The sequence below is a fragment of the Anoplopoma fimbria genome, chromosome 12 (assembly GCF_027596085.1).
Source record: "Anoplopoma fimbria isolate UVic2021 breed Golden Eagle Sablefish chromosome 12, Afim_UVic_2022, whole genome shotgun sequence".
NCBI classification, from domain to species: Eukaryota; Metazoa; Chordata; class Actinopteri; order Perciformes; family Anoplopomatidae; genus Anoplopoma; species Anoplopoma fimbria.
In genome coordinates, this window is record NC_072460.1 from 3,994,545 (window position 1) to 4,019,746 (window position 25,202).

General features: G+C 41.9%; 1 protein-coding gene across 1 annotated transcript in view; it reads right to left on the bottom strand.

Moving 5' to 3' along the window:
• LOC129099219 (plexin-A1-like) overlaps positions 1–25,202 on the bottom strand; it is a 207,757-nt gene that overhangs the window by 102,427 nt on the left and 80,128 nt on the right. Inside the window, exons 5-9 of the mRNA XM_054608357.1 lie at positions 18,480–18,587; positions 4,765–4,865; positions 3,041–3,164; positions 2,593–2,746; positions 1,234–1,333 (exon numbers count right to left, since the gene is read on the bottom strand). Coding sequence (XP_054464332.1) covers positions 1,234–1,333; positions 2,593–2,746; positions 3,041–3,164; positions 4,765–4,865; positions 18,480–18,587 — 587 coding nt within the window. The remainder of the gene's footprint in view (positions 1–1,233; positions 1,334–2,592; positions 2,747–3,040; positions 3,165–4,764; positions 4,866–18,479; positions 18,588–25,202) is intronic.

The following is a 25,202-nucleotide window of genomic DNA, read 5'->3' on the forward strand; positions in this document are numbered from 1 at the left end:
TAAACGTTGAATACTGTATGCAATTTGTTTTGTGTGATTATATCATACACTGTATATATAAATGAGTAAATTATGGGATTTAGCAATCAGCACCTAGCTTAGCTGAAGCTAACGTTAGCGTCACAGAAAAGCAAAGATGCTTCGAAGGAAAGACATCTATAAAGCCCCGAGTCCTCAAGGTCTTATTTCAAAGTTTAATGTTTAATGGTAATAAGCTAAAACATGATGATGACAAAAACAATTTAAGATTTGGACCTTTCGCCATGCAGCTGTTGTCCATTTGTACTCCAAAACTACCAAGCTAGCTGGCAACTCTTTAAACATCAAAATAACACAGTAAAGTGAAAAGAAAAAAAGCATTTTCAGGAGAGTATTAAATGTAAAGCACCAGTATGCAGTCAACAGCAGTTTCCCTTTCCCTAATTATCGTTAATTAGCTATTAGCTGCAGCTGAGAGTTGTCCTTGCATTTAACAGTCAACAACTAAAGCTCTATAAGGTGTCATACTGTGAACATTGCAATCTTACAAACTGCACTTTTGATAGAAAACAATTCATTGTTCAGCTCTAACAACTAACAATAATATTGCATCAACTCAAGTAACCTTGCATATTTAAAAAAAAAAGCTTTAATTGATGATTAATGTCTTCACCAAATTAGAAAAGTGTGTATGTAGTTTCTCCAGTCTCTCTCCTTCCCTGCTCTTCCTCCATAAACAACAAATTCAGCCACGCATATAAATAAAACGACTAAATCTGCTACAAAACTAGTGCTGAAAAGCCAAACAGTATTCCTATACTTAAATTAGGGATAATTAATTTCCAAGAAACACGACTGACATGCTTTAGCCTCCCAAGCTTGGCTGCCCTTCTGGGTCTTGCATGGTTAGGAATCGATTTATTATTTCACTCACCGGTAGTCCCTTTATTGCTCGAGATTTAATTAACTAATTGATTTGTAAAAAGCTTGAATACATTGAATAATGAATTAGCAAAGGTTGCATGCTGTTCTCTCCGTTCCCCATTATAGGAGTTATTTGCAGGCCAATATTTTATCATTATTGCTTTTGGGAAAGAACTACAGTCAACCTTCTATTGATCGATGCTTTCCACCCTCTGCTTCTTGCTGGGTGTCGCGCATATGCAAAGAGAATCTGTCTCACTCCTTTTATCCACTTCTTATTCCGCTCCATTCACACTAATAATTTTAGAAATTGGAAAGAAAAAAACTTACGATTGGTGGACGCTGCAGTTGTAGAAGACAAAGTCCACGCTGGCAAACTTCTTCCCCGTCTCCTTGGACTTCAGATACAACTTTATAACACGTTGGTCACCTACGTAGAGTCAAAAAACACCATATCACCAGAGGTCTTTAAACAGCCTTCCAATATTTCTATAGTATACAATTGATATCATCATATAAAGTAAGTATATGGTTCATGAACACAGGACCATGCCCAGGCAATGTATTCTGAAATGTTAAGCCTGGAGCTTAATCAATAGAATTTGGTAGAAATGTCACTCGGTGGAGGAAGCAGTTCAGCTGTCCATCTACATTCATTGGTTTTGTGCAGTAAGTTTTGTGAATCAGCAGTTTCGTATTATGAGAATCACAAAGAAATGAATGCCGTTAAAGAGCAGAGTGACTCTTGTTTCACACAGTTGAACGAACAGGCTGAATGAAGCAAACAATTCATATTTGTGCAGCATCAAACAACCGAGACACCCAGAATGAATTAGAGTCATCTTCTCTCTCTAAAACAAAAGTTTAAAATGTCAGCTAAGTTCTTTATCTATTCATTTTCTTCCACAGAAAGTGTAACTTCCAGAGCCCTGGTGACCCTAACAAAGCATGTCATGTTGACAACTGTAAGGTCTAATTTACTGTTAAGCCCCAACATGTTCAATATCAAATAAATAGTCATATGAATAAATTGTTTTGTGACAGTGGTGTTGTCATCTTTCAGCCTTCAGGTCTCCTGCTGAGCTAGATATCTAAAACGACAACAACATAATAGTAATTCTATTGTAAAGTAGCAGTGAATTAACACAGACACAGAATTAACTTGTCATGGCTCTCATTTTCATTTATCGACAGCTGTGGCCTTCAAATGGTTCATTCAGAATAACTTTGGCATTGTTGTTGGATTAGCTAACAGGAGCTTACTGGCAAAATTTACAGTATGAGCTGCTGAGTATGCTAGCTTTATAAAAAGAGGGGGTACATGATTAGCTGAAAAGCGCCACTTATTGGAACATAATGAAAAACGCCAATATAAAATAAAACATTTTGAAAAATCTATGATAAAATAAAAAATTTATGTACATTACAATGCTTTAATTAAATACAATTCCATGATATAAGATTTTTAATAATTACGTGAATTTTTTAACAAACTGTCAGCTCAGATGATTTTTCATTTGACACTTGGCACACTTTGAAGTTCCGAACAGATATTGCTGGATTTGAATCTTAACCAAATCAATACATATTCCTCATTCCACAGAGAAAAATTGATAAAGTTCAAGTCAGAGATTCCATAGATTTCTCACACCCTGCATTTTGGTTTTGTTGGGATATTTTTCTTCTTACCTCGGCCTCGTGTGATTGGGGACACCTCTTTTGTAGAAGGGGACAGGCAGAAGATCCGTCCACCATATATGCGTCCTTCAGTCTCCACATAGTCCTCGAAGGAGCAGTTCACTCCGGCGGACAGACTGGGAACATTCTGCGTCTGAAGTGACAACTGGGAGAGGGACGGAAAGGAGAAAGGTGAGGGACAACATAAATCTTAAATGGATATACTTTATTGGTGATGCAATAAGCAAGACAGCAACATCTGCTCAGATGTAGCTTTTCAGCTCAAACTCAAACTCAAACTGATGGACAGATTGCCAGGGATGACTCAAGAACAAGCTATATAGAATCTAATTTCACATTTATCTTGCTCACTTTGTCCCGTCCATCTTTCTCTACTCCACTTATTAAACAGACAACACACATCTAAACACACATACGCCAATATGCCAACAAACTGTACCTGCACTTCTGACATGGTGACGGAGATGGTGTCAGGTTGGACGGAGAGTCGGACGCACTGCTCCACTCTGGTGGTGAAACGCTGAGGCTCCTCTGCTCGTTCGCAGTGATCCTTCCTCGAACATCTAGAGGAGAACGATATACTACGGTCACATATCCATTCAAAAACCTCATAGATCAGATTTAATTAAATATTTCTTGTATGTCAAATCCACACTGATCCTGTTCACTGATTGTTTAGGTTAGACACATTTTGCTTCCTATCGTGGGGTTGAGTTATCTGGACAAAATGTGGCATCAGCTACTTCTCACTTTGGAAAAAAACTAAAATCCTTACTCACAAAGTTAACTTTCAAGGTTGTCTGAGCTAAGGTGCGCTACACAGTGTCTATTGAACAACTCCAGGATGCTGGGTTTCATGCAGAGTCTCTGTTTATTAAAGAACCCTTATGAATAATTTAAAGGCTGTCCGTCATCACGGCAGATAGAAACAGTCAAAGCAGAGTGAGAAACAAATGGGGCATAGTGTTAGTCCAGGCACTGAAGTCAAGCTTGCATTAGCTGATTGGCGCCAGCTGCTCATTCATGCTAAGCTATCGATGGCTCATTCATCAGCTTCTTGGCTGACTGGTAGCGTCCAATCATTTTACCGCAGGTGTACATGGTGGCCTTTAAGACCTGACACTTGACATGCTCATGCCAACCCTATGGTGTCGATGACCTTATCAAGATTCAATGTATGTGTGAGCCAGTGAGATCTCGCGTGTCAATGTAGACTTATTTTATTAAGTTACCTAATTACTAGGACAGCGATAACTTTAAAGATGGATTTGGTACTCGTTATATTTTAAACAATACTGAGCAGTAAACCTAGTAAGTTTGTTATGTAAGGTACTTAACTTAAGTCACGTTAAATTAAGTAGCCTACGTACTAACAACTTATTATTACCCAAACCACAATCTTTTATAAAACCTAACCAAGTAGTTTTCTTGCCGAAACCCAAGTTATGTCAAGGTGTAGTCAGCTCGTTAAAAAGTCTTGACCCAGGAGTCCTGACTATGCGTCCATTTGTGAAAGGTTGAATATGAGAACGGGCCGCATGTACAGTATGTTTCTGTTTGGACTCTCAACAGAATCTTTGTTGTATCTGTGAATCCCTGAGACCTCCCTGGTGGAGCAGAACCTTTTCCCTCTTAATCTAACCGCGTTGTATAACTGTAATTTGCTAAAAAACTGTGTCTCTGACAGAATTAGAAGAACAGGTTTATGAAAGGCAATTTACTGACCAGAAAAAGATCCATAGGAAATTGTAATTCGCAAACTCGATTCTGATTAGAGTGTAAAAGGGTCAGTGCGACTCAAACCATGTGCTTGTCAGATTATCAAACAACATCAAGCTGTGAGGATGAAGAAATGGGAAAGGTTCAAACTTCTCTCTCAAGCTCTATTTTTCTGTTTCTTTTCCCATCCCTTTTAATATGTATAATCAGTTCATCCTTGAGTCCAGGTGGACGTCCGTGCCAAATTTGATGAAATTTACCGTTCTTCAGATATCGCAGAGAATGGACTGAATGGAGGGAGCGTCATACTGATAGAATTGATAGAATCTCCATAATTCTGTCTGTTACTGTAACTGATTATCATAAACTGCAGAGCCCTTATTTCATGTGACCACGGAAATTACTGCATGAATACAACATAGTGAACATTATATATGTACTTACACATTATGGAGCACACACCAGCCACAGTGAGGGTCACCTGATCCCAGGCAGGCTCCACAGGAGCTGTACTGCTCACAGCTCTCCACCGGTACGCGGGTGACCTGGAAGTAAAACACACACACCTGCCTCGTTAATATTGCACACAAACGCCGCTGTGCACACCACCTTCAAAACAGCTTAAACCATATAGGTCTGGTGTACGCCGGATCTACCGGGGGGGTGCTGGGCCTAGAACATGAGATTAAAGGGAACAAGCCCGCTGTGACTATCAGAGATAAACAGCTCTGGAAGTGCTGCTTATAACTCAGCGCAGCCACATACAAGGCTAGAGGGGGAGAAGCAAAGGTTCAGACACATGTAAACACACACACACATGTTAAGATTACACAAGCATCTCTTTGTGATATACTGAGTACTGCCCACAGTTCTCCGGTGGACCAGGTAACACTGATGCCAGCAAGCAGTTTACTTTAAGAGATACTGAACATAATCTAGAAAAAGTAAATAGCTCACAACTGCTCTCTGGAGCCAAAAAGTGAACTCAATCTGAAATGTCCGGAAAACAGACTGGGCCTTCCGCTAATTTATATACTTTCCATCATCTATGAATCCCTATGTGACAGGTTAACAACTGTGCATTGTCTTCCTGTATTATCTTGATGCTTTCCTGGGATATGTATTTATAATTTGATATCTTTCAAACTTCAGCATGAATTGTAAATTAATAATAATAATAATAATATGTTCTTTATATTAGCACCCAGCTGTCAACAATTGACACACAAACAGGCAATAGTTAATCTTCATTCACTTTTTGTCGTTTTTCACACTTAAACTTACACATGGTACATTTCTGCACCAGCCCTCATCAGAACTTAAAATGACTAAGTTTGCTTAATATCAGTGACTCCCTTGCAAAGAATATGCTTTTGTACATGACACCATATAGATAAGCATCAAGGGTTACTCCTTGTGTCTGCTAAATCTCTACCGGCTGCCATCTGTGTATCTGCATGACTAAGATAAGATGAAACTTTAATGATATCTTTGGGGAAATCTGAGAACTTGGGTATCAACGAGGACATCAGACAGTGCTGTCCAAAATGTACCTGCCTCTGAAACTTCAACCGAATAAGTAAAAGAACAGAAGGGAAGGGAGAGTGAGAGGAATCATCATTTCAGAAATCCATTTCCCACAGATAGTTGTCTTTGCACTCGTCATTAAACAGACATGTCTTCTGCTGCTACATGCAGTTTCACCATCCGCCATCTGTCTGCACAATTAGCAGGAAGAATTACCCCGAATTTCACCCAGGATGTAAAAAAGGAGTGGAGGAATTAACTACAGACAGCAATATTGAAACGGTTTAATTGTACCTGTGCATTCGGGTCTACTCTCTTAAATCTCAAAAATCACCAGTGTATCAGCATCCATGTGTTTTATTTCAACTCGCTGGAAGCAGTTTGCCATTGACAGACGGATGGCTGACATAAACTGCCTCAGGCAAACACACACACACACACACAAGCAGCAGTGAGAAAGTCACAATTTTCTCAGTTTTCTGGGGCAGTTGTTAAATACTTAAATACATCGCTGACCACCCAAGACATGCACACGCACGCTCACACACCACCAGCTGCCTCACTCAGGTGAAGAACGACATCAGTAACACTGCAGAGGCAGGGGGCACACCAGGTGAGCTGGAAGGTGGTGAGGGGGAATTCTAATGGCAGCTGCAGGGGCAGCAGTGTAGGAACCTTCAAAGAGGAAGTTCTTCCATCAATTTCTTTTTTTTTTTTTTTTTTTTTTTTTTTACTTATCAACCTTCTAACAGTAAATCCAACTCTTTTCATGTCCTTTGCCAGAACAACTGCTGCATGATTAATAAGACAAAAAAATGCATGTGCTGGTTTTCATGTCACTGTGTTCTTCAGATATGTGCTTCCATTAGATGACTCCTACGGCACGGAGCAGCCTCTGCTGTCCAGCCACACATCACTAATTGGCGATGGAGTGTATTAGTACACGTGTTCTAGATCATGTCTTTGAAGACTGAAACATTTAGCAACTATAGAGAGTTGGCGCATTTAAGTCCCGCCCACACAGGAGGGGAAAACAATTCATCGCTCTCCGTTGACTTTGTATTGCGTCAATGTGCCTCCTTGTCACTTTTAGTCTGCTAGCAAACAACAGTATGATGCCTAAAAGCTGCTGTGTGGTAGGATACACTACCAAAGGGTAAAGAACACAGAGCTACGTTTTTATAAGCTGCCAAAACAAAAAAAAACTTTAAAAAGACAAAAGTGAGGCATCAGCAGGAAGAATGGTAAAACTGGGGGAACCTGACACTCATGTGGGTTCTAGACTGCTTTGAATGGGGGGGGGGGCAGTAAGAGATGTTTGCTGGTTAAAAATGACTAGTGTAAATGTGAGTTTTCTTTAGGACTGTTAACATGTAGTGAATTATTGCAAAAGAAAATAAGTCTTCTCGTGCCATTAAGCTCACGCACGCAGTCTGTAGATAGCTATCAGTCATTTTGGGAGGCATCTTCTCTTTTGATATAATCCACACCTGAATACTTTCTCCCAGTCACATCACTGGTCTCATAGCTCTGAAACAGCGGCGCCAGCCACAGTTGAACATGACCAAGGAAGCTCAGAAAGGAAACCTCAACGGTTCAGAGCCTAACGACATGAACACACATCACCACAAATGTGAAACACAGGTGGACAGGTTGAGTGTTATATTCTAATAGGTAGTTACGGAGAGAGAAATAAAGACACTGATGGATGGTCCCGTTATACGATTAAATCGGACGATTCGCACCCTCACTACTTCAGCAATAATTCTAATATATCTGACCTTGTACATGGTCACATGGTTTTTAGTAGTTAGTAGTAATTCCGTGTGCTCTGACGCAGCACTTCTCAGACGCTGAGGATTTATCAGCATACCAGTCCTCCATAAATCTGTCCAACAGATGATCGTGGGGTCAGTTATTGATGAATAATGTATGTAAACTGGCCACAGAACAGCGGTTGCGAAACCTTCCAAACGTGCCACAACTTCGCCTCAGGTGCACTCTGATACTTAGACAAATAGCAATACACCCCTGGTGGTCAGCTGTTTGGCTGGTGGTCAACTGTTTGGCTGGCAGCCGGCGGTTAAACATAATAACAGAACGCAGATCAGAAAAATGAAACGGCTTTCTCGCTGCGTGTCTTAAGGGGCCAAAGGTGCCAATCAGATTTTGTCATGATTTGTTGTTGAATCGTAAGGGACAAAATAAATTACTCTTTAATTAATGTGGGATGAAGGGAGGATAAGTGGGCCAGGTGGAGCATTTGCCCGTGCCAAGAACCGGCCTTGCTAACTTGTGCAGCAAGCATTTCTATCAGAACGGACGCGCAGCACAGGAAAATAACACTGGTTGAACATTTCCTGGACGATTTTCTCGTTGTGCAATTTGTGTAAATTGTGTAAAGAAAATTCCTTTTTTTCTTTTGCCTTTTGTGGTAGGGATGTAAATGTTCTTTATGTGACATTATTTATAAAAGGTGCATCTGTAGACAGCTTTCATAACAGCACATCTCTCATCTAGATGCCTGTTATCCCCCCATTCCATCCTCACATTGTACATCTCCTCCTACTGTGTCACTCCGATGTACAGTAGAACACAATGGCTTATGGCAGATTCATAGCACGATAATAGTAACCTGTGTCTGATAACTATTATAATGCTACCATTACCAGCCACAGGCCTCTTACGGGACACCAAATAGCAGCAAATTGCAGTTATTACTTGCGCCTGGACAAATACCATGCTAGTAATACAGCATATCTGTTAGAGGGAGGAGAGAAGAAAAAAAACAAAACATGTCACGCTCAAGCACAATAGCCAGGGAGAGAAGTTTATTCAATGGAGCTTTGTGGTAGTAGGGCGGATGATGTATTCCAATGGAACAGTTCAATTATTGAGTTTTAGGAAACAGATAATGGGAAGGGAAACGGGAGATGCTCAGCCAAACCCTCTTTGTCTTACTGATGTGGCTAGGGAGCTTGTGTGTGTGCGTTTGTGTGTGACAGTAAGTAAGACAGGACCACCTTTTTACATTAAATATGGCATTTTCATTCCTGGCCTATTTGCTGCTGCAGAGGGAAACACATCCATCTGTGGACAGTGGAGGGAGGCAGGGGAGGAGAGCGGGAGGGGAATTAGGAGGAAGAGGTGGAGAAAGACAGAAGGACTGAGATCACAGTGGAAAATATTTATCAACCATTCATTTGAGTCTTTAAACTAATAACGGACGCCGTTTGTAGACAAAATAATCTTTCAGCAGAGTTTTAGCCGTTTTAAAAAAAAAAATGTTTCCTGAGTGGAGGGAAGAGGGGGAGCAGGGGAGATGATGTGGGGAGAGTTTATTGCAAATAAATAAGAGCTCTCTCATTGGGGTCATGATAGAGAGGCTCTTAATTTGCCTCGTGGCGGATGAGAGGGCGGTGGGGGGGGGTAGGGGTGTGGGAGGAAGTGGGTGGGGGCGAGGGACGCAGGGGAGGATGGATGAGAAAGACACACAAATGTAATTGCGACTGATGTTTCATTCCACATATGGGGCCCATGCGGTGCCAGCTAGTCGCGGCTATAGGCCCCGGCTGTAATTGTCCACTGGGTGTAATATGGGGGAGAATATGAGGCGCTATTACTACACAATGGGCTGATGGATGGCTTATTCTGCCAGCCAGCTGAGTTTTAAGACGTACACGCCACGCGAACTTACACAAAAGCAGCAACGCAGTCATGCATTTTGTGGAATGCAGGTTCTGGCGTTACAAAGATGGTCTACACGTGTGGATATAATGGATGAACTTCAGCATGTGGATGTGAATTCAATGGAAATCGAGGCTGCTTGCCACGTGCACAACATGCAGCAACACACAATCTGGATAGAAGAGCTACAGTATAAATTAACATAGACACAGTTCTTTCCACGATACAAAATACACAACTTTTCACTTTCTTTTTTTGTCAGTCTCTCCAATTTCCTTCCTTTCTGCCTCAACCTGTCTTTCTGTTATGCTCTCATCTGTCATGAATTTGGCTGGACACTGAAAAACACAGCAAATGAGGCCATAGATCACTGGAAGACACCGTCAGACACAAGGAGGAGACGGAGAGACGAGAAACAGAAGAAAAACCATAGAGAGGAACTCTCCATCATTATCCTTTAACAGTACATTCTTGTTTTCACGAGTTCACTAATCACCAGCAGGTATTAGCCATATCCCAACAATAAATGCAAGATGAGAAAGTGACATATCCAGACGCTGTGAGAAAACCCGGTTTCCTCACAGGTTATGCAAAGTGAAGCCAACACTGAAGTGCCTTAAACTTGCATTAGTTCTAATAGCCAGCAAGGGGCGACTCCTCTGGTTGCTAAAAGAAGTCTGATTGTAAAGAAGTCTATAATAAAATGACCCTACATCTCACTTGATTCATTACCTCAGTAAACATTGTAAACATGAGTTTACGGTCTCATTCTCTAGTTTATAGTATTCTTCAATACAGCATGATGTTCACTTAGTAAATTATGCTCCATTTAGAGTCAAATAGACAACGAAGAAGGATATGCTTCATGGCGTGGATACCTTGTGATTGACAGGTCGCTAGTTCAGTCGCCCAAAATGTCTTATTCAGCTTTAAGTAGTACTTAACCCCCTTGTGTGACTTCTGGTTGCAAATAACCAAGATGGCGATGGCCAGAAACCAAGATGGTGACGGCAAAAATGCCGAACTCTGGGCTTTAAAACAGCAGTCCACAATACAATGGTTCACATCCTAATGACTATATGCTTTTCTTATATACAGTCTATTTGCACTGCAGGAGCTGTGTGAGAGGTTGTAAACGGATGCTTTGGTATAGTTTACAGCCCACGATTACTTTAACTCATCAACACTTTTCTTTGTTTTTGAATTCTTCGTTACTCCAGGAGGCATGCAGGTTTTCTTCAAGAATTCAAGGAAACACACGGTGAGTAATTGATATACAAATGATTATTTAGCGGCTTAAGTATTCCTTTACACACACACACACACACACACACACACACACACACACACACACACACACACACACACACACACACACACACACACACACACACACACACACACACACACACACACACACACACACACACACACTCTTATACTGTGTTTAGTTCTTTCACATATGAGCTTTAGTCCATATCCTTCAAACCCAGGTCACACTGTTCCTTTCAACCACATTAAGACGTCTCTCTCTTTCTAAAGCTGTCAGTCTCTTTGACCGACTCACAAATCACAATCTGATCAGCCGATCACTCATCTCTCTGCCTTGACAGACAGTTGAGTGTGTGTGTTGTGTGTGTGTGTGTGTGTGTGTGTGTGTGTGTGTGTGTGTGTGTGTGTGTGTGTGTGTGTGTGTGTGTGTGTGTGTGTGTGTGTGTCTGTGTATTTGTCAGTAAGGCAGAAAACGACAGGGACTTTTGCCGATATGATGCCACTCAAAAACACGCTTGTCTAATGCAAATGTTTAAAAAGTCACACCATTGTCAAAGAGTCCTTTCTTTTAGTTGTTGACAGCACACTGTGAATATGTGATTCATTTATTAAATTAAACACATTAAAATATTAAATCAAAATGTCTTTATGAGTCATGAGTCGGCTCTACTTTTGCTCTGAATACATAATAACATGTATTATATATCTTTGAAATAACATTCTGATCAAATGGTTTGGAAAGACCACTTGAATTGCCTCAATGCAGTGTGATGTGCACTTGTGTCCAGCTCTTAAATCCTCACAAGAAAACCCCAGAACACATCCAAAGGGCTCCACACAGACTGCCCATGAGCACGGGAGCAACTGCCATCAACTCTTCTAGCAGCACTTCCTCTCATGTTGTCGAGTTAAGAAAGAGGAAAAGCTTGGTGTAGCTTTTCTTTCTCCTGATCGCCTGTCTGCTTTGGAGCCAAACATATTTTGGATTGGGCAAAAATGAATGTTTAAGTGTCTGTTAACTGATGCCACTGGTTAGATCCACAAGGTCCTCAGAGGGGTCAGGGAAAGTCAAGTATAAGAGCTTAAGACAGCAGCAGCCCTGGAGGACTTCAACGTCTTTTGCTCGGAGACATTTCAGAAATGATACTCACAGTTGTCCCCTGCTTAAAACGACAGCGTCTTTAAGCAATACTCCTAACCAACCCGTCGCTAATTTCAACTTGCCCACGCAGAAACCACTGATCAGACATGCCGTTCCACAACTCAACTCACCACACAATTAGCTGACAGGGCCCAGGGGCACTTCCAGTAGATTTTTTACTGTCTTGTCTCCTCATTATTCTTCCTGTCCCAGTCTTCGCAAACAGTTTTTTTTAAGCAACATCAAAGTTGGACAAACACGAAAGAAACCTCTTTAAAAAAGGGAGCGCGCGGCAGTTCTGTTTTCCCTGACCTCCAAGTGCAGTAAATGCTGAGTGAATTGAATATGAACCTTCTCTGATGCGGTGCCAGGGGTAAGGTTTCTCCACTGTGCAGTACTGTGCAGACTGAGTACATTTCTGTACTGTGGCTGAATCGATACACGGAGGTACATCATCAGACCATTATGCCGCTGTCTGAGGGGCCTAGCGAAGGCTGGGGTGGGGGGAGGCATTTGCTGCCAACGGGGGGTCACCTTACGAAGATGTTTTACAAGCGGAGAGGCCTCAACCTTGCCCTGCGCGTTCAGTAGTGGAAATGTAGCAGTGATGCTACATTTCCACTACTGAAGATCCGACACTGGGCTCGGCCTCACATTCACGCTGTCCATCAATACGAGAACTGGATGCAAAATCCCCAAAACAAACACAATGTTAAGTACAAGTCTGTTTTGAAATATAAGAATAACTCTTTATAATGGGTAATGGGTGAGGTGAAAGCGTTCCCTTTGAGTAGCAACAAGACTGGTAAGTACGATAGGAGAGTCATTTGGTATAAAGGTACAGCAGAAATCAATAGATTATGAGCCGTAATCGTTTTAGTAATTTATCTGAAGCAATTAGGGTGATGTCATCCATGGGGACACGCAGGATACAAGAAGTATCTGTCTCAGTGGCATCAACAACGGAGGGTGGTGACAGGATGAAAAATCTCCCCCCCGCCCCGCTGTTTTATTAGATCGGGACAATTTGAACATGTAACGAGGAAACAACGGCAGTGATCAAATTGATTTAGTGCCACTGTTCGTTTTTATGAGCGCAAAAATGACGTGATATCGCCCAACAGAAAGAGACGGACCGAAAGCTTGAGGCAGGCAAAGATACACGGAGTGGGAGAACATTGAGAGACTGTCTGTGTGTGTTTGAGTGTGTAGGTGTGTGTGTGTGTGTGTGTGTGTGTGTGTGTGTGTGTGTGTGTGTTTGTGTGAAGCAGTGACACAAAGAGAGCCATGTATAAATCCATCGCCCGCTAATCGAAAACTATCCTCTCGTGGTGAATCGGGCAGTTTTATGTTTTCGCACTGCGCGCATGTGTGTGTGTGCGTGCTTGTGTGTGAGTCAGTACTGCTATGCATATACGCAGTGTATGCGCCGCAGTCCAATATACCACTTTTAATTATGTGTGTGAGTGAATATGGGAAAAGGTAAATTGCTCTGTCAAGCGGGGGAATGGGCTCTGTGATGTTTGAGCTCTCATCACTTGGCATTTCTATTATTCAACAAGGAGAGAGGAATGGAGGGATGATGAGGAGAAGGTGGAGGAGGATGAGACGACAAACAGGGTGAAGGTATACCTCGCTTATGGAAGTGATTATCACAGAGTGTATGTTTATAACATGCTTCCAAATTGCATTGGGAGAAGAGTCCTGATGCAGGCCTCACTGAGGAACCGAGGCCCGAAAAGCCAACGGTAACAGGGTTTCCAAAGGTGAGAATCATCTCCATCAGCAACATTCTGTTGGTTCTGGTGGCCCAGAATTTTTGGTTCAAACAAGAACAAACGCTCTGATTAACCCACTGCTCGCTGTGTACCGACCTAAACATCAGGCTGACAGAAGAACATAGTCGAGCATTTAGCAGCAAAAGAGACAGATGTGTCCCTCAGGAGCTTGTGGAACAGACCCAATTAAAATGAGAGTGGATGTGTGAGTCATGTTCACCATTACAACAATTTTATAATGTGAATATATCAATGCTTTGTGTTGACAGTTTGTTTGGCTTCCCCAAAGACAGAAAAAAAGGACACTCAACTAAATTAGCTAAATAAATATGAGGCTCAAGGTTACAGGATGCTAGCCTGTTTGACAATAGTCCAAGGCTATAATGTTTAACAGACTGTAAAACGTTATGCATGTATATCCTCTATAACACAATTTAAAATATAAACTATAAAATTGTATATCTTTGCTGTCTTTTTTAACTGCTTCCGTCAAGATAAGAAGGTCATGATACAAAACTTGACAAACGCATTATCAGCTATATACCACAAGCTAATGTTTATTAGCTCCCGCCTAGAGTTAGCGATTGTACATTCAGCATGAGGTTGGACAAAATTGTCATTTACGACTTGCTAACACTGATGGAATTACTACCTCAAAGTCGTTTGGCAGTTTACATCCACATCCATAATTTTATCCTATTAGACAATTGTGAGAAATGGTCATAAATAGCATATGAATTCTTGAGTTAGGCCAAATACGTGTATTGTGAGGTCACAGTGACCTTTGACTACCAAATTCTTATCAGTTCAAGTAGACGTTTCTGCCAAAATTGAATAAATTCCCTTCAAATAGTCCTGAGCAACCAATTATCCTTCCCAATTCACATGAATTGGGAAGGATAATTGGTCCTATAAATGATTAAACTCTATGCTATATCAGTCAGGGAACTGGTCATTTCTTGCATGTCATCCTTAGACTGGATCAGGGAATATAACTAAAAGTCTAGTATCTAGAATCCAAAGAAAATAGCAACAGTTTTATTTTCTTTTGGATACTTTTTTTTCAGTTTGAAAAAAAAAAAAGCCCAAGTTTATGCGCCCCAGGGCTAGGCCAGGGACCTTAAACCGCGATACATTATCTCAAGTCCACGCAGCCTCTGGCTAGGAAGACGCTCCTCATCAGCAGGCCGGGGAGGCTCTGCAGGAACACAAGTTCACATTCTGCAGCAGAGGGAAGATCCTTATTCTTTTCTATGCTGTCTGAAGCTGCTGCTGCTGGGAGAGCACTTACTTCACAAACTCACTCCATCCGAGAGACAGAAGTGAAGACCCCTAAGAATATTGAACAGATGAGGCAGGAAGAGTCGGGGAAAGGGGACAGACCATATCCTGCGAGCCAATTATATTTCCCCACCTCCTCGGCTCTCTCCACCTCTCTCTCTCACATTTTATCTGACTGGACTGTGAATTTGGTCAGTGTTGGAGCTCAGCCATTACGGCTTTGCAGAGAGAAGGGCTTTCCATCTTTTCTCTTCTGTCGATAAGTTTGAGTCTGATTTCCAAAGAAACAATATGACACAGAGTGACCGGACAAGCTGTAAATCAAAACCCTCCATCAGGGCACAGATCTGACGCAAAAAATGAGCTCCTACGAGAGAAGCAATCATATAATCTTTTAACTTGCATCCGTCCCAGATTACTTTTGTAGAATTTTAAAGGAATAATTAACATGCAAATGTGTAAACATTTAGGAACATGTACTTGATTGCTTTCTTGGTGAGTAACATTAGAAGATGGAAACCGTTCTCATATCTGCGAGCAAAAGGAAGAAGTAATTAACTTAGCTTAGCATAAAGACTAAAAGCAGGGAGAAACAGATGGGCAGGCTATCAAAGGTATTTTAAAAAATCCACTTGAAACTGTAAACACGTGCACACTTATTTTGCCAGGGGTTCTGTTACCTGGTAATAACCAAACCCATCTGTCAAGAACAGTGAAATTTTCCAGGGCACGTGGACCGGGACGGATTTTAACAGATGCTAAGCTAATTGTTGTTTCTCTAGCTTCATATCTGATGGACAGACAAGGGACTCAAGAGGCATCAATCTATCTTTTTATCAAATGCTCAGCAGGAAAGTGAAGAGTATGTTCAACCCTTGAACTGGACGGACTCTCCAGGTTAAGAAAACAATTCCTCTCCAAGACGGAACAAAAACACGTACAGAGTGAATCCACTTCTTCACTGAAACATCACAGCATGGTGTGGATCATCTGAAAAAGAGGAAGCATTGCGGTTTTCCTCGAGGCTTCTATCCTGTCACTAGACCTCCTCACAGTCACTGCACTAACATGCACGGACACGTAGTGGACATATCAGTGCTCATCAAAAATAAAACACTGGCCTCAATAATTGAAAGAGACTTTCTGACAGTCATCTTTAATGCAGATGACAGGAGTTAAAAGGGGAAATCTGCGTACACTCCCAGGGTGGACCTTCTGGACTGCTGGCTTCAACACAGATTGTTGAACACACGCCCAATGCTTGGATTATCATCCAACGTGATACCATCTCTTCAGTCTTACAGTCTCTGTTGACAGCTCACCATTGTTTGTATTCTGAAGTTTTCCCAAAGCTTTTGCTTCTCTTTTTCCCAAAAGTGAGTGAGTACTTTGACTCTGGACCTTCTTGACATTGCTTTTCGTAATATTGTTGATCTAGTGTTGCTGTGGTGCTGGTGATGTAAAAAGATTCTGCTGCTTCTAATCTTGTTAATGCTGCAGTTGAACCCCGTTGTTTATGTTAATACATTTGAGAATTAAATCCCATTCTGAATCAACTTTCTGTGGTTCGGTGCATGCGTTTATTAAAATTATTTATGGATCTCCCTGTAGGCTACATGTTGGCCTGCTGGACTGCTATCCATGATGGAAGGGCCTCATTTCCCCCGTCACATCAACACCGACGCCGTCCACTCTCATCAATAACTCTCCACTGCCTCTTTGCGCTTATTCAGACACGTGGAAGTCAATTATGTCTAATTGCTGGTAATTTACGCAGCACTCACATGGCAGTTACTGTCCATGTACCGGGGAAGTCTTGTTGAAGGTTATCACAGCGCGCTCATTAACTGTTATGAGATAAGAGAGCCGGGCAGGTAAAGGGATGAGGGGAGGGAAGGTGGACATAGTTGAACTCTGCAAACTGGAGCATCCAACTCTCATGGATGAAGTTGTTTCCAGTTAACATCACCTACATGCCAGAATTGATTATATTCTATACATCACTCTGCAGATGAGGTCAGTGCGGGAAATGACAAGGCAATGACACAGGGCAGTTTAAAAACATACCACATAATAAAATTGTCAGCCCTTATACAGGTTGCTCTTCTGGGTTAAGTCCTGTAAATGTTTTAATATCAAAGGCTTCAACCACACTGGGGGAAGGACGAATAAACAACATGAAAATGAGAAACACCTTGTTCAAATATTTTATGTATGGGGCTTTTATTGTGAAAGGTAAGAAAGGACGGAGTGGATCTGGTGGGCAGGTTCCCGACTAGGTTTGGACTCTCTTTCTTAGAGCGTGATTGGTGGATGCCTTTATTCGTGGTGCAAAACCCACCTAACCCTCCCAAAAAGTTACGTAAAAGGTATGTGGCTTTTTTGCCGCGGAATATTTAAGTGCTGTGTGAAAGTATTCATGTATTCATATTCATATTCAAAAGCCCAGGTGTTTAAAGGCCTTTAGACTGGAGAATGGAATGTTTCTGAAATGTATACTTCAGGGAGGGTCCCACTGGACGGTGGGGCAACTCATCTGCATGTCTTCACTAAACATTTCATCATGGTGGTCATTGTGGTGACCACTTGAAGGTTTTGTTGGTGAACTACTGTAGCAGGGAAGTCAACCGCTAACATGACAGCTGGGTGTTTGCTAATTAACGTGCTTAAAATTTTTCAGTTTAAAATGCTAATGTGACCAAGTATTGGTGTGAAAAACAATATCTTGTTCAACTTTATTTTCAAGAAAAGAAAGCTCTCCTACTTTTTAATAATAAATCTTTCACTCACCACCAATTAAAATGCAAAGATTGTGCGTGAAATGTATCCCTGGTGACACATTTTAATATTCATCATATTAATTAGCACTTATGACTCTATATGTGTTTGCGTGTGTAATACTGCTTGAATTGCAAATGCGATCATGCGCTGTATGTGGTACCATATATATGTATATAATTAGCTCGACTGCTCGTTTCCCCAGTGCATGTTTTTAATACACCTTCCCTCATGAAGTCTTTATGGTGCTCTTCCACTGTCTCCATGTTCTTTTTTATTCTGCTCGCCCTCTCTAACCCTCACTACATTTATTGTCAGTGGTGAAGGAGGGTGTGTGTGTGCATGTGTGTGTGTGTGTGTGTGTGTGTGTGTGTGTGTGTGTGTGTGTGAGCACTCAGCAAGTCTAATTTGTATTTATGAAAGCGTGCGTGGCAGTATACGAACGCATCTGAGTGTGGAAGCAGTGTTTGCATATCGTTGCAAACATACATACTCCTAAAAAACACACCAACCACACGAGCTTAGGTGCGCATGTATTTGTGCCTCACAGGCCGTCATGCATCACTGGATCTGTCCCCGAAATCACCAGACCTCATCAGGGGAAGTCAACAGCCACCGTGGGCTGCATTAAGGGCTGCACGGCTAACCCTGCCCCGGCTGCATATATTTTTATTTTCCGTGTGTGATTCTCGTACCTGCTTATCGGTGAGGGCGTATAAGTACTGGTGATCCGGGCTGAAGAGCATGTCTCTCAGGATGGGGCTCCCGTCGCTCACCACCACATTCTCATACAGCAAGGCAGGCTGGATGATGGAGTTCACGAGGATCTGGAAGAGGGAAATGGGGGGGAAAAAAGGCCATGATTACAATCTAATGGTTCTTAAATCATCATTTCACAACAGTATAATTAACACAAGCAATAGTAGCCTGTTGAACTATGGTACTTTTAACTTTTGATTTGACCTTTGTCTTCATAAACACGGTTAACTCTTGATAATCCAAAGATTTCCCAGTGTTTTCATTAGAACCTCACTTATATCTAAAGAAATTGTACCCATGAAACAGTATTCAATTTCCATACTGTTTCCATACTTTTGATGCAGACATACAATGGAAGCTAGCTCACTGTAAGCTAGCTAACATTTTTAGCTCTAGCTAACTAAACAACAGCTTAGCTAACTAAAGCTACTTGTGCATGAAGCGTGTACAGTTTTGCCACAGCAGTAAGCCTAAATACAGTACATAGAATTGATGATAAGCAGTATGTGCATTGTTTGGTGTTGTTTTATGTTGAAAGTTAGCTTCAGCTATGCTAGTTAGCGGGAAGCTGGTGCGCGGTGTGTTTAAGTACCAGTGTTTTCAGTTAAACTAGCTAGCTCTCAATTCCCAACACAAACCCTGGAACAACCAAGCTTTAAAACACTATTCACACTCCATTTTTTCATTATTTGTTGATGTGAGTTGACTAAATGTAACCTTTACTACATTTTTTCAGTTTGGGACATTCACATTAAACACTGTCTATCCCGTGTATAGTACACCGTTATTTGGTGTAGACTAACTACAGTTATCAACTATATGACGGGTCTTTTGTTGGTGCTTACAGTGTTACTTCTTGCAAAATTACAGATTTATGAGGGTTCTTCCACCTTGAACCAGAAAGCAAATCTTATTCTCCTTCTCTCTCTGCTTGTGTGGAATCTTTCTCTTTCTAATTTCCCGACCTCCATCTGCTCATCCATCACCTGACAGCAGTTTATTCTGAAACAACTGTTTCTGTTTTTCTGTCGACAAGACTCGATCTGTCATCTAACTTTTTTTTGTTTTTTTCCTCTTCTCCCTTCTATCAACAGTCTCTGCGGTTATTATCTGCCAGATCACTACCAGACTTTCCTTAATAAGTTTTTTTCTTCTGAACAGAAGGTTCATTAACAGACAGACTGTCATCACCGAATGTGCTTCTGTCGCTCAAGAGGGGGGGGGCGGCTTTGGTCAACAGTCAAGCGCTTTGACAAATACGCATTTCAGTGGGACATTCAGAGTCTAAAGTTTGGGTATTTTACACTGAAAGGTAAAAAGTGAAGCATGTACAGCAGAAACAGGACAGAAAGGAGCATTATTTGTTGGAAAACCTGACACAGGGACAATATTGCTCACAGTTAGTATTGACTTGCACTGTTTACTGCCTCTGACAACAAAAGTTGCAAATCGCTGAACTTTTCTGACTTCCGTGACAGGTGTATTTGTGTGTTTGTGTTTGTGTGTGTGTGTGTGTGTGTGTGTGTGTGTGTGTGTGTGTGTGTGTGTGTGTGTCTGGAGGAGGTGTCCCCATGTTGTTACTGTCCAAAGGTCATTTGATTTAGCTGTCCCTTATGTTGCTCCCACATGAACACAAACACTCTGGAACTTTTATTGATGTGAGTGTGACCTTTTGTCCCTCTCTATTTCTGGCTGTGAACAACAATACAGGCGAGCAAGAAAAAGGAAAAAATAAATAAAACACTTTATTTTGGCGATTCTAAAACTGCTACACGCTGTGGGCCGCCATATCGGTTGATATGAGTGAAGGACTGTGCCGGGGAGAGGAGTTGGGAGGGGGGGGTTGTAGGATCAGGGAGCGTGCTCTGGCCTACAGCTCGGGGCAGAGGGCAGTTGGAGTGGGATTCAGGTCAGCTGGCACAGAGGGGACTGCAGACTGGAGCAGGTGACTGGAGATTCTCATCTAGTCTAGTAGCCTGCAGGTGTCTGCTCTCCTTCTCTGACCTCCGGAAGTTAATGTGTCCAAACACCAACTTCTCAACGAGGGAGCGGCAGCACTTAAGGGTTAGAAACTTTCATTAATCCTTAAATAATCCACTGTTTTATTTTTATTTTCTTAGAATATATGATGAAACGTTGCTGACTGTGCGATCGCACCCAACTTGTATCGCTTAATATTATAAGAATTTCAAATAAATGCCATCTGTTTAACTTGCTGCAGCCCCTACAGGGTACCTTCGTTCACTAAATTCAAAGCCATAAAATTGGGGGGAAAAAATAGGCGGCGACACTGGGGCATCTGTAACTATTTTATGTTTCCATTTGTCCGGTTTCTTACTCTCTGGAACTTATTAGCAGAGAGCCCAGGCTGCAAGATGAAAGGGACGACTCCTAAAGCAGCGTCTACCTGTTTTAAAAGCCGCTTATTAAATTTGCTTTTATAACTGCTCCGAGGGTGATTATTAGACCACAAAAAAAATACCATTAAGGATTCCACTTTGATGTTACTGACAGCTTATGAGTCATTAAAACAGGCTGTTATTTTGTACTGATTAGTTTACCTCTTTGGAGCTCGACAATCATGCGTATTTTTATCCTGCTCAGCAGGGCCACTCCACGATGAGTGCGCTGAACATTAACTGCTGCCATTTGCATTCAAATTATCCACCAATCAATGAGTTTTAAAACAATGTTTATTTGGCGTATGTGCTGGCTAAAATGACACATGGCAATTCAGTCCAGAGGGGGTGTGGACGCTTTGTATTCCAGTGTCTCAGCTAAGGCTCTTTTCCAGGGTGATGTACATTGAGGAAGCAGGGACAGGGTTGTGTGTCTTGCTTAAGGACGCCGCAATAAGACATGCATCATGTCTTCGACCTTTCAGTCAAAGAGCAGCCTCTCTAGACCACCTTCAGTCACGGAGAAAGTTGGGAGTTAAAGGTGACTTTCTCTGATGAGTTTGAAGCCTACACTTAACTTTTATCCCCCTCTTCACCGCCCTCATGTGTTCCTCCCCTCCTCCAAGCTCGGACCTCTCCGTCGCCTCCATCCTCCTGGGATTAGGCTCATTACCAAACCACTGCTGATATAATGGAGGACACTGTAACCCTCACACACGCACTGAGGTCTACAGGTGTACAAGGAAATGCATATCAAAGTACACACACTCTCAAACCCATGTGGAAACGAACGGATAACAAGTCCAAGCTACTTCTACCTTTAATCCAATGGACAAAAGCTAGAAGTCATATTGCCACTAGAGTACTTTTTTGTTCTCGTTTTAGGGCTTTTAAACAAACATTCTTTGTCAATTGTCTTTTGTAAATTCTACTGCACATGCTTATTGTCAAGGTTGGCTGCCAAAAAGGCAGGTTCAGGGAGCATAAAAGAATATTCATCTGAGGAAAAGGCACACGTCACTTCATATGAAGTGACGTGTGGTATTTATATATATGAATAGAGTTACTCCAAAAACAGTTATGTTGTATATCACTCCAAATGTACTGGTCGTGATCCTGATTATGAACAATATAGGTCAACGTTTGGAATCAGCTGTTATATTGTTGTTTTTCTTCTTCCCTTCAGTAATGGTTATCTTAACAAAGATAAAAAGCAGTTTGGGCCCCAAAACCAGAACAATTCAATTATTTAAAAATTCATGACAGTGCTGTATACTGTAAGTGACAATGGCGTAAATATCGACGGAACAGCTGCTCATGGGCCCCAAAATCGTCATCCCACGTTTCTTCTTTTCAAACGGAAAGCACACAACTTATACAAGTGATGTAGAAATTACAAACAACAAAGCCAACAGCAAGTTGACTTCCTCTAGCCATCTGCCTCTTAATTCAGGTTTTTGTAGTGAAACCAGGAGGTCTAGTATTTTACCACAGCTATTGTATCTTGACTTTGGTACATTTTGGCAGCATTAAGTTTAACGCTGGGCTCAGCAAAGTTAACATGCTGGATGTTTTGTAGCACGCCGTCCGATAATGCACTAGTTGATAATGACGGTGGAGACGGATGAGGCGGGATGAAGTGAGGTGGAATAGAGAGAGGGATGGTGGGTGTGTGCGCAAAGGAGTGTGTAGAGGAGGACGAGGTAATAAAAAGTGAACAAAGGGGAGTAATGAGGTTTGGGTGGAGTGGCGCAGTGATTAATACCATGCTGGGTTCAACCACCGGTCACACCTTTGGGTCAGGTAGACTTGGAAAGGATAAGCAAACGCTATCAATTCTTCTTCTTCTCAAAAACTGACTTCCTGTCTCCTAATCATCCTTTCTTTCCTCTCTTTTTCTCCTCCGTCTTTCCATTTGGCATTCATCCATGAAATGTTTTTTGTTCTTTATGCAATTTTTTATTTTATTCCAGCTTTCTTTCATGTGCCACCTTTCTTCTCACCTGCCTGCATCCTCAACTCTCCACTTAATTCCTGTCTCCTCCTCACCCTGAGTCCCTTTCTTTCCTTTCTTTTCATTCTTATGATTGCTCTTCTCCGTGCACATTTCCTTTTTTTCTCCCTCTTGTCCTTTTCTTTCCCTCACGGACACAGACCTCTTTCTCCAACCGTGTGTGTGTGTGTGTGTGTGTGTGTGTGTATGTGTGTGTGTGTGTGTGTGTGTCTGCATGCGCATGTGTGTCCAGACACAGCAGTGCCCTGTCCAACCTCAGCTGTTAAACATCTAGTTAATTACATGGTTGGACAAAGGGAGGGATGATGAAAAGGAAGGAGGAAAGGATGCAGAGACGGGAAATAAAAGAGGGTAAGATATAGGAGCCGCTTGTTAACCTTGTTAGAATTTCTCACTGAAAACGATGTTACAAATGTCCGGTGAGGACGAGTAATGAACCGGTGTCCTAAATGTTCAAGTAGCTATTTGATGATGGAGGGAACAGCGGGGGGGGGGAAGGCATTTCCTTAATGAAATCTACTGTGGTGTGTGTGTGTGTGTGTGTGTGTGTGTGTGTGTGTGTGTGTGTGTGTGTAAAGAGTGTGTGCGTTAACGGCTCCTCGTTGTATTCATGATCCCTAATGAAATTGATTTCGGTCTCATCTGTTGAGAGGAGGGTCTGTGAACGCACGGACACACACACACACACACACACACACACACACACACACACACACACACACACACACACACACACACACACACACACACACACAGCTAATAACTCTGACTGCAATTTAATACCAACCACGGACTTTATATAAAAAATGGACATAGTCGCAGTGACGTCACCCACTGGTTTGTGGTCTATTTTAGTCTAAGCTGAGACGATATATTACCAAATGAACTTAATGCTGTATTGAAAAAGACTTGAAACTAGAGATTAAGACCATAAACTCATGTCTACGTGTTTACTGAGGGTATAAATCAAGTGAGAAGTAGGGTCATTTTCTCATAGACTTCTATACAATCACACTTCTTTTTGCAACCAGAGGAATGGCCCCCTTCTGGCCATTAGAAATAATGCAGGTTAAAGGCACTTCTGCTTTGATTTCCCTTTTCAGACCCGGAGATCGCCCTGATACTAAAAGTGTTGGCGAGTCATATGTTCAAAAAGAGAGGATGTGATAGGGAGAGAGAGAGAGAGAGAGAGAGAGAGAGAGAGAGAGAGACGGTGTCAGTGCGAGTTGGTGGGCTGAGATTTATAAGGCGGTAGTCATGTTCTGTGAATGTGTATGTGAGTGTGTGTGTGTGTGACCCTGACTGGAGGGCATCCAAAGTATCACAGCACACCTGCTGACTACACAGTCTACAGCTCTCACACACACACACACACACACACACACACACACACACACACACACACACACACACACACACACACACACACACACACACACACACACACACACACACACACACACACACACACACGGCTTGGTAGAGCCACATCAGCGAGACAGGTTACTCCGAGTGAAATTAATCATCGTTCTTTTGTCGCACCGCTGCTCTCACAACAGGAGGCGGGCCCCAGGTGACACACACATATGCACACACACACACACACACACACACACACACACACACATAGACACACACACAAAGAGTGACAGGCAGACAGCTGGCCGGTGACAGCATGCCACTATGAAGCTGTTTTCCTAACAGCTAACAATCGTTGGCTCTGGTTGTAAGAGAACAACGCTGCCAAAGTGTGGTCAAGTAAATGTACAGTACACACAGAGTGTCGCTGTTTTGGTCAGTTTAGTTTTTTAGGGTGGAAATATCCATATGATCACTGCTCTTATAATAGCAGCAATCCAATGCTGACGGCGGTCTCATGCTAAACATGTGATGGAGCAGAGCTGCTTTGCTCACAGTGTCCACTGTGCTTAAAATGATCACATGTGGCTATCAGTTGTGGTGAGATAAGAATGCTTTGAGGCTGATTCCACTTTCTGGATCACCAGCAAGAATTGAAACATTAGTTGCTGCTGCTGCATTAGCAACACATACAAAGGTGGCTTTCTGCCGTTGGGAACAAAGCTCTGTACAAATTTAATTTAACAAAAAAAAAGTATCCTTTAGCTCACTTGTGATATTTGTTTTTTGATCTAATCGTTCTTTTTTTTTTTAGCATTTTTTTAGCTTTTGCCATTATTTCCATGGCCTGTGAAAACATAGTACTCAAAGTGATTCCTCTAACTACG